The following is a 14,756-nucleotide window of genomic DNA, read 5'->3' on the forward strand; positions in this document are numbered from 1 at the left end:
TGAACACTCCTGCTGGTGGAATTGAACACATACTTAAGTATTTACTATAATACCGGTACTGAACCGGTTAATGTCATTCAGTAATTTATTTATTTATTTAATCTTTATTGCACAAAAGAAAACAATCTTATAGTACAAAAGGCGGACTTAATGCCACAACCACAAGGCATTCTCTACCAGTCAACCTTAAGGCTAAGCAGAGAGATTGAGAGCGGTGCTACAATTACAATAGCAAAACAAATCAAGCAAAAATACATAAAATAACATATACATACAAACATAATACACACATACATATATAAATATATATATATATAAAGACGAAACATCTGAAGCTAATAAATAAATACATTAAGAATCTTTCATTCTGCTAGCAAAGAAAGCACGTAATGATTTTTTGAAAGCGAACTTATTTGGCGCATTTTTGATGTAAAAAGGAAGTCCATTCCAAAGACGCGCCACCTGCACGGTGAACGAATTTGACATGAACCCAGTCCGGTGAAGAGGGATGGACAGAGACATATTGCCAGAAGAGCGAAGTTGACGGTCGCGGGTAACGCCATAATATTGAAAGAAGGATTTGAGGTATTCAGGAGAATGTGGATCGTTAAGCACAGAAAAAAGAGTGGAAAGCAAGCGAATATTGCGTCGTAGACGAATGGGAAGCCAGCCAAGTTGTGCGCGAAAAGAAGAAACGTGATCATATTTGCGGAGGCAAAAAACGAAGCGAATGCAGTTATTAAGCAGGCGGTCCAATTTATCGAGCAACTCTTCGTTTAAGTCCGGATAACACACATCACCATAATCAATAATGGGCAGTATAAGGGTGTTAATTAGTGCAACTTTAGTTTTGATCGGTAAGAAGTGCTTCATTTTGTTGAGAGAATTTAGTGAGCCCATGACCTTACGACTGATTTCAGTAACCTGTGCTCTCCAACTCAAGGTACTGTCTAAAAGAACACCCAGGTCTTTAACACTTTGACTAAATATTATTGGGGAGCCGTTAAAGTTTACTGGTGCAAGTGCGTCCAAGTCTAGTTTAGTAAGCTGTTTGGAACTACCTATAACAATAGCTTGATTTATGATATGACTTGTAGCCAAAACTGTCTCGGTTACTTAACCGGCAAAAACTCAAAATATTATTATTATTCTGTGATAATTGTTTATGTAATTTATTTTTAACATATTTGGTATTATGCCTTGTTTAAGAATCATTCAAAACAAATATCACTATATTGTATATAAATGACATTGTTACCGATTCCGACCCTACCGTTACCGGTATTCCGAAATTTATTGCGAAACAGCTCAATTTGAGCTTAATCTAAATGTTGTTTAAAAACTCTGTTGTCTTAGTATCGATTAGTGTACTTAGGAAACACAGCAGGCAACATAGGAAACGTTAATACCGGTACCAGTTTACATCAAGCCACTACCAGTTTACCGGTTATTCCGGCACCAACTCATCGCTCATATGACAGTACCCCACGTTCCTCTTATACTCTATCTTAGCGGGGCTATGAATCGGTTTCCTGGTCTTTATGAGAAGCTCACACGTTGATGATTTGTACATGCCATGGTATTTTCGTTCCAGGGAGATAGCTTTGATTAGTATCGGCAGGCATTATATTGATGTTATATCAGTATAATATAAACAGACAACATAGCAAAGGTTAGTAATTAGTACATCAGCCCATTACCGGCTTACCTTTTATTCCGGTACCAGTATACCGGTTATTCCGGTACCAGTATACCGGTTATTCCGGTACCAACTCATCCCTCATATGACAGTACCCCACGTTCCTCTTAAACTCTGTCTCATCGGGGCTATGAATCGGTTTCCGTATCTCTATGAGACGGCGATCTGTCTCTAAAGCTTGATTCTTGTACTGCAGGTCCTTCGTTACTCGCTGATGGTGGTTGTACATGCCGTGGTATGTTGTTCTGGGGAGAGGATGGCACATTGAACCGGTTCCGGTATTTTTCATATCAAACAATGGATATTATAAAAATATTTTATTAAGTTATCGACCCATTTTATAGGAAAAGTTGGGGCAAAATGACAAGCGGGCCGTTTATAACATGTTATACAAGCTAAATAGGCAATCTCTTATTAACAACCTTATTTGTTAGATAGAAACATCAGTTCAGCTAACACTAACACATACACACACACACAAACTCGCATATTTATCACCACCCATAAATCCGCTAATGTACATGTCCAATAATTTACATTCATTTAAATAAAAGGATTATTTGTAAAATACATAAATTGTGATACGCGGTACTTACAGAGCATCTTCCAGTTTTTTCTCCAGCATGTTCGAGCTCATATGGACTCTTTCATACTCCTCCATCAGCCCACGCATTGGTATATCCTAAAATAAAATCGATCAAATGTATCAACTATTATTTAATCTATTTTAAACGTGAACAGTTCGTAACATTGAAACGTGATCGCCTGATCAGTACGGGCTTCTAATACCGGTATTCGAGTATATGGAATAACTGCATCAGTGTCGAAATGCTTTAACATTCCTGTACCGTTATCGGATTTTACCAGGGTGCCTTAAATAATTTAAATATAGGTGCCATCGAAATAAATGGGAATAAATTATCTACCTGAACTCTTTCTAAAACTGGTCTCTTCATTCTCATCTCCAGTCTCGTCTCCACCAGTTTGGTGGGGTTGATTTTGTCGGCAACGGCCACTCGAAGTGACTCAATTTCACGGTCCAATTTTGCCAGGTTGCTTTCCAACTGTATGTAAATACAAGCTATGTCAAAACAAACATACAGAAATACTCTTCAATATAAAATGATGCAACCCGGGAATATTTCAAACTACTACATTAATATATTCGAATGCAGACCGCTAATAAAATGAACAGCTGCCAAATGCTTTGATCTAGTAATAAGGATAGCAGATGTGTAGTAAAACAACTAGATCAGGTTTTGTTGCTCTTGGAATCGATGTCAATTTTCCGTCTAGCTCTTTATTAGACTAGCGTAATTTCTAATACAAGTGAAGGTCTCTTTTTAACGCTTAGAGTTAAAAAGAGGCTTTCGCTTTGCTTGTATTATACGTCTTTGTAAATGTTTAGCTTTCGTGAAGTGAAACTACCTACCTTGTATTTCTGCCACTCCATTTCATTTCTCGCTCTCTGCTGGTCGTAAACGCGTCTTCGCATTATCATCTCCAACTCTTGAGACTGAAAAAAGCTATCAGATTACGTATAATATATTGCTTAGCATAATAACGTAGCGTGTATTGCTAAAATGGAAAAGATTAGGATTTCTAAAAGTAAAAAGACTAAAACGAGAGCCTTATTGAGCAGAACTAGTGGCCGCTTAAGGCTCCAAGAGTCCAACGAAGTGGACCGATTACTTTGCGGGCAATGCTAGTCGTTGTGGATATCTTTAGGGAAGGCACAGCTGAGGATCTCCTATAATTACGGTGGACTAACCTGAGCATACATCTGGTTCCGCGCCTGCTCCCTGCTTTTGAACATGGTGGCACGCAGAGCCTTTGACTCTGCCATCAGCTGCTCGGCTATCTGCACCGTGTTTTCTATGCAATTCACATAACCCTCTTCGGTCATTGACCTGCGAATTTTTTTTAGTTTACAAGGTTCATTTAATGTTTGTCAGGTTGTTTAGGACAAATCTTGTAAGCAGGTTACCAGCTCTGGATGTCTGATTTAGCTGGAATTAAGTACCTACCTGCGACAGCGACACTTTAGGAAACAGTACTTATCTTTAATCTATGAATGCTAGGCAAGTACTTACACTGGGCCTGACGCGAAAAACGAAAATTGAAATTTTAATTTTTTTTTTTCGCGGTCGGCCCGCAGTAACCCTAGTAGAAAATATTAGTTTGTACCGGTACCGATAGAAACTACTATATTCTGGTACCGACAATGGTATAGTCTATCCGTTTTTCAACGATAACGTACCAAACGTTTCGTCTTTTTATGAAATATTTAATTAGTACATTACTACGGAGGCCGGGACGAAAGGGGTTTCTGGCTGAAGACATATAGATATGTATAGTGCTTTTCTCAAACATGCAATGAAATAATAAGAAAAAATAGGAACCGTTAGTCGTAGCGCAAAAATAATCTTTTTTTTTTCTCCTTTAGGTAACCCTGAAATAATAATAATAAAACACAAAAACGAAAAAAAGAGGACTGCCGGCCTAGACCTGCAAGATTTGTCCTAGCCGCACCTGAAACGTCATACTTAATATAATATATAATGCCAAGCACGTAAGGTTTAGCTGTTAGTGATGATTGATTGCAATAAATAAATGAAATGAAAGCAGCCTATTATAAGAAACATAACATCAATATTTCATTGCATGTTTGAGAAAATGAATATTGTGTTACGTCTGTCATTTTTTCACATATTCTATATTTTGTGTTTTATTGAAAAATGAACAATTATACTCCCATTACCTAACAGTGTACCCTTATTTTAGTAATTTTCTTATTATTTAATTTGACTATATTTTTTTGTGAAAAATAACCGAAACCGGTTATAACAATAATCGGTTATTTTTTGGTCATAACTGATTATATAACCGGTTATTGCATTCCATAAGTACCTAAGATACAGGTACCAAACCGAATTCTCCTGTAATACCGGTACCACTTACTCAGCCGGTATCCTCGTAGGCTCCAACTTGTACGATATATCCGAGCTGTTCCTATCTAAATGCTTCACATGGTTCTCCAAGTCAAGAGTTTCCTCTTTATTCTTTATTTCTCGTTCTAGTCGACAGAGGACGTTGTTTAATTCTTTCAGCTTTTCCCAGCCCATGTGGCATACGTCTGTTAGGGTGCGTTTGCTGTTTTCGATTATGTGAAGTTCCTGAAAAAAGAAGAAAATAAGACTTAAAGGTAGAATTAACCAAATGCATATATGTATTTGGTATTGGTTGTTGATGATGATGTCTGACTGTTCAAACTTTGGTTCACAATGTCGGCGAGAACTTCTGAAGAAAAAAACACTCGTTCGTAAACAATTCGCTTACAGCTTCTCCATCGGTTAAAATAATTCACTTACCTAATACTTTTCTGATTCAGATTCTGAGTAGGGATTGCAACCAGTAAATATTTTGTTACGTGTTGTATATGTAGGTAGGTTTGGAATGCATGTACTGAGGGTAGGCTTGGTGGAAATAAATCAGTTCTCTTTGAGTTAGCATATGGATTGTTTCATTGTACTTTTCCTAAACATTACATGGTGTCAGGTGTGGTTATTCGTGTTAGATCCTTCAAAAGGCTGTAACAGTTAATTAGTGGAGATGAGTGACAGTGAAAGTAAAAGTGATAAGACGGCGCGTAAGCCAGGTGCGGCCGCGAGCGGTACAGCGTACACGGCGGTTCAACAACCACCCGCCATGTTGGGTACGGGAAACCTCGCTGATAACTGGCGGGACTGGAAACAAACGTTCGATTGGTACCTAATCGCATCAGGCCGAGAGAAGTCCTCAAGTCGTGAAAAATGTGCCCTATTACTTCATGTGATAGGGAAAACTGGCCGTGACCTATATGAAGAATTTGATATTAGTTCAAGCGAACAAAGTAATTATGAGGCGTTATGTAAAAAGTTCGCTGACCGCTGTGACCCACAGAAAAATGTTAATTTCGAACGGCACTTATTTTTTGAGACATATCAAACGAGTGAAGATTTTGAAAAGTACTTAGCGTCACTTCGTGTGAAAAGTAAAACGTGTGAGTTTGGAACATTGAGGGAAAGTTTAATTCTAACTCAAGTAATCCGGGGAATTAAAGATGGTCAATTAAGAGAGAGAATGTTAAGAAAGCGGGATTTAAAATTGGAAGATGCAACGGCTTGGTGTCGCGCAGCAGAATTAGCGAGCGAGCAGGCGGGTGCAGTGCGGGGCGGAGCGAGCGCGGAATCGACACGGGGAGGTACAAGCGCACCGCTCGCCGACGTCGAGCAAGTTCGCGTGCGCCCTCACCGCCGCGCGCCGACGCCGACGCCGACCACATCTCGCGCCGTTGCAACAGGTGTGCCGATAACGCGACGATCGCAACAACAGTACCGTGGCGGGACTGGCTCTAAATTTAAATGTTCAAACTGCGACTACGTACATGAACGTGATCAGTGTCCCGCGTACAAGGTCAAATGCTTCAGATGTGATCGGGTCGGACATTTTATGAGGTGTTGCCGAAGTAATTATGTGCGGGAAGTGTATAATGCTACAGACGAGATAAGTGATTGCGAGGAACTGATAATACAGGGAGTGGAGATTTTGTCGGTCGACAGCAAGGGGTGGTTCGAGAGTGTGGCGGTGAACGGAGTTCCTGTGACGTTTAAGCTGGACAGTGGTGCGGACGCCTGCGTCATGTCGCGCGACAGCTTCAGGGCGGCAGGCTACAGTGAGGACATTTTGAGCAATGCTGGTACGATATTGCGTGAGGTCAGTAGGAACGTTTTACCTGTGGTGGGATATTTTATAGCTGAATTGTCGCATCATAACAGTGAGAAAAAATGCAAAGGCAAAATTTACGTGCTAAACGTTAACTGTAATAATTTGTTGTCACGAGATTTATGCAATGAATTAAATCTAATTAAGAGAGTAAACGAGATTTCCAATAATAGTAACTGCAATGATTTAGTAAGTAAATATAAAACTGTGTTTCAGGGGATTGGTCGTTTACCGGGTGTACACAAATTAACTGTGGACGAGTCAGTTCCTCCGGTCGTAAGATCATCAAGGAAAATACCTATTAAATTAAGGCCACGATTGCGAGAGGAGCTGGACCGTCTACACGAGCTAGGCATTATAGAGCCAGTGGATGAACCTACCGACTGGGTGTCGAGTATTGTTCTCGTTGAGAAACCGGATGGCAAGTTGCGATTGTGTATAGATCCTCAAAATTTGAATAAGGCAATCAAACGTAGTCACTTTCAACTTCCCACACTAGACGAGGTTACAGCAAATCTGTCGGGCGCTAAATATTTTTCACATTTAGATGCTAGCAAGGGTTTTTACATGATCGTTCTTGATGATTATAGTTCAAAACTGTGCACTTTTGCCACACCATTTGGGAGATGGAAATTTTTACGTTTACCTTTTGGCATCTGTTCCGCATCGGAGGTGTTCCATAATGCAATGGTTAAGATATTTTCTATGGAGGGAGTGGAATGCTTCATCGACGATTTGCTAGTGTACGGGAGAACAAAAGAAGAGCATGATTCGAGGTTGGAGGCCGTGCTACAGCGCGCGTTGGACAACGGAGTGAGGTTTAATAAAGAAAAATGTGTTTTGGGCGTAGAAGAAGTGAAATATCTAGGTCACGTGTTTGACTCTAAGGGCATGCGCCCCGACGGCGACCGAGTGAAGGCTATCAGGGACATGCCTCCTCCTAGTTGCAGGAAGGATTTGGAGAGGTTCCTCGGGATGACGAATTATGTGTCGAGATTCTTGCCAAACTATGCGGAACTGGTAGAACCATTGAGAGGACTGCTAAAGAGAGACAGCGAATTTCAGTGGTATGAAATTCATACCAGCGCATTTGAAAGAGTAAAAAAATGTTTAATGGAGGCGCCGACGCTACGATATTATGACCCCGGGGAGGCGGTGGTGGTGTCGGTAGATGCTAGTTCGCGGGGGCTGGGCGCGTGCTTGCTGCAGGGTGGGCGGCCGGTCGCCTTTGCCGCCCGCACGCTCACGCCTGCCGAAACGCGTTGGGCACAGATTGAAAAAGAATTGTTGGCGATTCTGTTTGGCTGCCAGAAATTCCATCAATTTATTTATGGCCATAAAAGTGTATTAGTGGAAAGCGATCATAAACCTCTAGAGGCTATATTCAGAAAGGCACTCAATGATACGCCTGTACGACTACAGAGAATGTTACTGAGACTACAAAAGTACTCTATAGAGATAAAATACGTCCCCGGGAGACTAATGTATGTCGCCGACACGCTGTCGCGCGCCCCGACCGACGACGCATGCGACGAGAAAACTGGAAGTGACATTGATGTTCACGTAAACGCCCTGTACGACAGCGTTAACTTTAGTTCTGACAAGCTGAAGAAAATCAAAGAGGAAACGGATAAAGAACCAGGGCTCGGGAACGTTAGGCAATATTGCCTGAAAGGCTGGCCACATACCAAAAATATCCTAGAAAGTGAGGCTAAGCCTTACTGGGGTATAAAGGAGGAGCTTCATGTAATAAAAGGTATAGTTTTCCGAGGCAATCGCGTTGTAATACCCACTAGCCTTAGGAAAGAAATGCTGCATAGAATTCACGAGGGGCACCTAGGTATTGAAAAATGCAAGTACCGAGCACGAGACGTGATGTGGTGGCCAGGCATGTCGGCGCAGGTGGAGGCGCTAGTAGCGGCATGCGCGACGTGCGCCGAGCGCCGCGCCGCACAACCGCGCGAGCCGATGCGCTCTCATCAAGTACCTGGCAAACCCTGGGAAGTGCTAGCGACTGATCTATTTGAATTTAGAAACAAACATTACATCTTAGTAGTTGATTATTATTCCAAATATGTCGAAGTTGTTTCTTTATCTGACATTCGTAGTGAAACCATAATTACCCAACTCAAGTCCATTTTTGCCCGCCACGGTATTCCCAAGAAACTCGTATCGGACAATGGCCGACAGTTTACCTCGGCAGTGTTCCAATCTTTTGTAGAAAAATGGGAATTCGAACACGTCACGAGTTCACCTTACTATTCTCGATCCAACGGTCTTGCAGAGAGAAATGTCCAAACGGTGAAAAAGTTGATGGAAAAGGCGCAGAGTGATGGCACGGATCCATATTTGGCGCTTTTAAACTTCCGCAATACTCCGGTCTCCGGCGAGTCATACTCCCCGGCACAACTTCTTATGGCGCGGAGGCTCAATACCAGATTGCCTGTCTCAGAACAATTACTTGCGCCAAAGTTACCAAGTTTAGTAGCTATTCAAAAATGTCGATTAGAAAAAAATGAAAAATCCAAAAAACATTATGATGTCGGAACCCGGCCCTTAAAACCTCTTCATCCAAACGAGCAGGTACGAATGCGGGAATCAAACGCTGGCCGTCAAACACGATGGATGCCAGTACGAGTCGAAGGTCAAGCGGCTCAACCACGTTCCTACTGGCTACGCGCGCCGGATGGCTCACGATACCGCAGAAACAGACAACACATTTTATCACAACCACAATATGATCAAATGAGTGAGAATGATCAACGAATCCGCGACCGAAATCACCGAACTAATAAATATTACGACGATTTCGAAGACAATGATAATTATAATTCCGATACACAATCACAACGCATTGTCAGCAATAATACCGGGCGCGCGCACACAGGTGGTTATTACGTAACGCGCTCCGGCCGGCAGGTCCATCCACCCGACCGTTTGTAATACATATACCTACCACCTAAGTAGGTATCGTAAAAATACTACACCATAGTGTCTAAAAGTACTTATGTAAGTATTGTGCCATATACAAGTTGTAAATGCGAAATGTAATATATTGAATTAAGTTACCAAATTAATAAATATTTGTACCTAATTAGAATTGATACTGCTCTGGCCAATACGTAATTTAAATAAATGTAACTATACAGTTAATGCACCCGTGCTTATGTTAAAATAAACTCACTTTTATATTTAGGATTAATACAATACATGTAAAACAAATAAATAATTAAATAATATAGATAAATATAAAAGTACTATAAAATATACAAATTGTAGTTGGCGGTAGTAAAGGCATGTAAATAAGTAAACTTCATACAATGTAAAAAATAAAATAAAAAATAGCATGTTAAAATTATGTAATCATTTTGTTCTGTTATCTTGTTAGGCTTTTGTAAGATAAAGTCTAACCAAGACAATTATAATGTTTATACCTAAGTATGTTTACATAGAGCCCGTTATGAAAAGGGGACATGTTGTATATGTAGGTAGGTTTGGAATGCATGTACTGAGGGTAGGCTTGGTGGAAATAAATCAGTTCTCTTTGAGTTAGCATATGGATTGTTTCATTGTACTTTTCCTAAACATTACATTACGGATATACCGGTAATTTCTGTACATGTTTTACCGGTTTGAATTCCTTATTTCTGATACCGGTAAAAATACAATATCGGTAGCGGTAAGCAATTTCCGATAGGATCACTAGGATTAGATGCAGATGTAAAGAGTTTCAGTAATGTAATCTTACTTAATTCAGAATCTTAAATTGTAAAGGTGTACTGTACCATACTTGCCTTGTTCAATTCCTCTCCTAACTGGTCCCTCGTAAGCTCCGGTGGCACCCTCTGGTCCCTGTTCGACAAACACTGCGAAGACACCATAAGCGGGACCTGTAGGGACTCCAAATGTAACTCCGTAGCGTTTTTCTCCTCTTTTAGAGCGCGGATTTCATCGCGAACCATCTCGCTGGTGAAACGCTGCTTTTCGCGGAACGAGTCTACGAGGAATATTCTAGAAAAAAATTAGGTTATGATTTATGGTGAGTAGAGTTAGACCAAGATAAATTTGCAGCGATTTTGATAAGTCCAGACTGTGCAAGTGTTGTTTTAAACGTCAAACCAGAGGCGTAGCGAGGGGGGGGCTAGGGGGGCCATGGCCCCGGGCGGCACATGAGAGGGGGCGGCAAAATACGGTATTAAAAAAATATAAAATTAAGAAATCAATATTTTCAAATCGTGCCACGAAACGAACCAATGCACCGCGGGACCGCACGGCGCGGGGCGGCTGCGCCGGGGCGGTCAATCGCTTCCGGAGTGCTTACACCGCCGCATACACGATTGTTCGCTGGGCTACAACCGCGAAAATCGAAGTTCGTCAATTGCGGGCATTTTTCTCTGTCACTCTAATTACGTCTCAGTGAGAGTAAACGAGAAAGATACCCGCAATTTGCGAATTTCGCTTTTTGCGGTAGGCCTCCTGGTTATAGGCATAACCTAAAACCCTATATGACATCACACCAAATTGAACACGGTGCCCTCTGCGCGCAATCTAATGCAGGGCGCCATCATTCGCAAAAATAGTCGGGTGTAGCCCAATGAACGTGGTGGGATACGCGCGATTAAATGCCGGTGGCTTCGGTGCCCTCATATTAAAAGAGTCTGGCATAGCCTGACGTATGTTGCGGGCGATAACGAATAACGGGCGCCTTTTGCGCTCTCATGTAAAACCATTGCACATTGGGCGCTTTGCGTGCGCTGCTGTGTTGAAGGCACCCTGGCACAAAAATAATGTAAAATGATTTTAAATAATTGATTATGAAATTATAACCCCAAAATTAATTAAATATAAAAAAGTTCAAATATAAAAGCAGACTACTGAAAATTGCGCTCTAAAACGTATGAAACAAGAAAACATTCTCATCTGAAATAATCATTTACCTTAAAAGTTGTCTGTAAATAATAAAAAAAAACTTTTCACCACACCAACGGGTAAAGGCTCTCTTGATTGTTCAAAAACGAATGAGAAAGTTGAATTTTATCCACATGCATGTGAGGCAAAGTAATCAGATGCAAATTGTGAGTTGTTACCTAATGTTAACTTGTCGAATTTACTTTTAAATGATGATTTCCAATGATAAATGTATTATTACGTTCATTTGAATTTGATTTTTTTGGTATTTCATTTCATAGTTAGTATTTTCCTCGCATTGGTGAGGTGAAAAATGTTGTGTTTACTCGGAGGCAAAGTCTGTTTAACCCTCGTGCCTTGAAACCCTCGCAACGGGCACGATTTCACTGCTCGAACTTTAATTTTTGAATCTTTCGCTTGCTCGGGTATCAATATTAGCACGAACGGTTAAACAACAACGTTGCCCCCTTGTAAAACAAATAACTATGACTTATTCGCTGTAATGTTTATTTTACCAAGATGTAAAAATAAATAACGTGTCGTGTGCAGAAAACACACACATTTTTGTCGAATCACACAAACACACACATTGTTCACACATTGTGTTTGATCAAAAGTCAAATTGTTTTTGCTCCTTATGACGTCAGGAATGATACGACGAATACGTGGTTAAAATCTGTCGGGTTACTCGTTCCCAGAGTGTATTCAAAAATTAGTAAATTATGTTACATTGTATTTCTTTATTTAAAAGGTGTAAATATACAATATTTTCTCTGTGATTACTTCAGATGAGATTTTTTTTCTTTTTTCTTGCTTTTATGAGTCAGATTTTCAGTAGTCAAGATTTGGTTTTTGAACATATTGTTGTATTTTACCACTTTTACCCAACTTTGTCCAGTCAGGTTATAAGTTATGTCACAAAGGTTTTGACTGATAATATGTAATACAAAGTATTTGATAAAAAAAGTTAGCCATGATTTGAAAGCTTATTTTATATGATCAAAACGTATTATAATTGTTTTAAAATTTAGATCGCGACTTTATTTACTACTTGTTTACTTTGGGATTGTCGTTAGATGCGAATATGCGGCTAGATTGTGAAAAAATATACTTTACAAAAGGGAGTAAAAATCAGTGTCACATAAATAAAATAGGTACAATTGTTTATTTATATGAACCTATTTTATTATAACGCTATTTTATCGCCAGCATTTAGTTCTTCGACAAGTCTATACTTCAGCTAATACCCTTCATACTTAGGGTACTTTTTAGTAACATGCTTATTTTTGACTGCCATTCAACGAGTAGGTTTGGTAAAACATGTACAGTTGCAATTTTGGCAGTCCAATACAGATGATTTAAGTATCTAATGAAAGATAAAAGACCCAACATTTGTTTTATGTACGATTCAACCATGTAAAACAGAAAAATAAATAAATAGGGATCAAAATCACCTTAAAGAGGTCGCGTATTTTTTTCATGATTTTTTATACATTTGCGCTTACTTGTAAAGCATGCTGTGTACACTTGTTTCGAATCTCGTGCTTATTTTTAAGCCATCATATGCAATTGTATGTTTTTGATGATATTGTACGATATCTGTTTAGTGTACCTAATAAAGTAAAATAATAAATTTAATACCATTTCCTCCGAATATTACATAGAATTATACCAAACTGTACCTATAACTTTTTTATCAGTAAAAATCTTTGTGACTGAACTTATGACTTGTCTAACTGATGTTGGTCGTAAATTGGGGCGGCAAATTTCTGATCGGCCCCGGGCGGCAAAGCCATACGCTACGCCGCTGCGTCAAACTTCTATGAAATTATCAAATTATGACGTGTAAATAACACTTGTATTCTCTATCAGTCAACCATTGGGCTTAACAGAAAGGTTAGGTTCACACGGTGTTAATTTTTCCCGTATACCGTTAGGAAATCGTTTAAACGGCTAGATTTTGAAAGTTGCCAACTTGCCATACACATTTTGCTGCCACTACGGTATTCGATAAAATCCGTATACATACGGTATACGGGAAAAATTAACGCCATGTGAACCTAGCCAAACTACAAACAAAGGATTGTAGAGAATGGATATAAGAAGCAAGAAGAAGAAGAAGATTGTATAGATGGGAAGCGGCCATTGTCGCCCACGGACATAAGCAACATCGCACGACCCATAGATTTATATAGGTCAGTGGCACGACCCACTTAAGCGTTGTCGACCATTGATATTTGAGAACCCTGATAAATACCCGCTCCTTAAAGAACCCCTTGTCGATGTCGTAGCGCAAAGGAAATACTATTTTTCCCTTTCCCCCCATCAATCTGGTACCTGTGACTAAGCTGGTCACGCATATATAGTTCGAGGCCAGAGCCGCACGTAGTTTTTCTTCTTTCGGAGCGACTATTTCCGAAAATATTTACTTTATCAAAAAATAGTTTTGGCCTAATTGATTTATATCAAATTGCAGCTTTCTAGTACTAACAATCACGGAGCAAAGCCGCGGATGTACAGTAGAGTGACTGATGGACATGCGAAACAATAGGTAACTAAGCGTTCCTAGTTGAATACGGAACCCTAAAAAAGGGCTAGCCTTAGCATTATAAATTATAATATAATGTACAGTCAACTGTGTTAGCAGCTGACTGTACCGGCCCGAAAGTAAAGAAACCCCCAGGTTCTTTTCTTTACTAGTGACTATAATACTTGCCTATCCCTCAACAGCTCATTATTGACGTAATTATCCCATCGCGTAGTGACTGAAGTCTCGTTTCTCAACTGGGTGGCCCTGTTTCTCAACTCGTAGGACTCGAAACGACGAACTCTCGCCTCATTCTGCAGTCTTTGGATGTTCCTCGTCCAGTCTAGGACACTTAGACGAGGATGGGGCTTCTCGAAAACTGGGATAGATGCATCCATGATGCATGTAATAAATGCAACTGGCTGAGGGAGTGGTTGTGAGCCATGGATTGTTTGATCAATAACATTTTCAATAAGTAATGTGTCATGGTTATAAGCAATGTGTTTCTCTAGTTGTTATTATGTTATTTTCTTTGGAAACAAGTCACACTGACTATAATTACAATCATAAGTAGGGCCATGAATTTTTTAGTGACCAGTTGGCCACAGCACCACGTCAGTTAAATTCACACTTTGATTTTCCCGCTAACAAAAATCATAGACAATACCAAACGACAGTGGCAATGGATTTTTTTCCCAGCCACTAAAATTGCAAAACTTGGATTAAAAGTGTGCTAAAACTAAGGATACATTTTGTATTGTATTTTTTATTATTTATTTAAAGAATTGAACTCAAATTTTCATGTTACAATAGTTAACGAATTGTTTACGTTAAGAAAAAAAAAAAACATTTCATTAC

General features: G+C 39.8%; 1 protein-coding gene across 1 annotated transcript; it reads right to left on the reverse strand.

The window, feature by feature from the left end:
• Nucleotides 1-35: 35 nt before the first annotated feature.
• On the reverse strand, nucleotides 36-14,649 carry LOC133523239 (tektin-B1-like). Its single transcript, XM_061858721.1, has 8 exons — nucleotides 14,088-14,649; nucleotides 10,258-10,474; nucleotides 4,661-4,875; nucleotides 3,471-3,609; nucleotides 3,132-3,215; nucleotides 2,626-2,763; nucleotides 2,296-2,381; nucleotides 36-1,944 (listed from the first exon to the last, which is right to left on the reverse strand). Exons 1-8 carry the CDS (start codon nucleotides 14,294-14,296, stop codon nucleotides 1,758-1,760), a joined length of 1,275 nt encoding a protein of 424 aa, XP_061714705.1. The 5' UTR covers nucleotides 14,297-14,649; the 3' UTR covers nucleotides 36-1,757.
• Nucleotides 14,650-14,756: the final 107 nt, after the last annotated feature.

This window comes from Cydia pomonella, chromosome 12 (assembly GCF_033807575.1).
Source record: "Cydia pomonella isolate Wapato2018A chromosome 12, ilCydPomo1, whole genome shotgun sequence".
NCBI classification, from domain to species: Eukaryota; Metazoa; Arthropoda; class Insecta; order Lepidoptera; family Tortricidae; genus Cydia; species Cydia pomonella.

Excerpts from the sequence above, each read along its gene's own strand:
- LOC133523239 (XM_061858721.1), bottom strand. The coding sequence starts at position 14,296 with ATGGATGCATCTATCCCAGTTTTCGAGAAGCCCCATCCTCGTCTAAGT. Across the intron at positions 10,475-14,087 it reads AATGAGCTGTTGAGGGATAG|AATATTCCTCGTAGACTCGT; the intron begins GCAAGTATTATA and ends ATTTTTTTCTAG. Across the intron at positions 2,382-2,625 it reads CAGTTTTAGAAAGAGTTCAG|GATATACCAATGCGTGGGCT; the intron begins GTAGATAATTTA and ends ATTTTATTTTAG.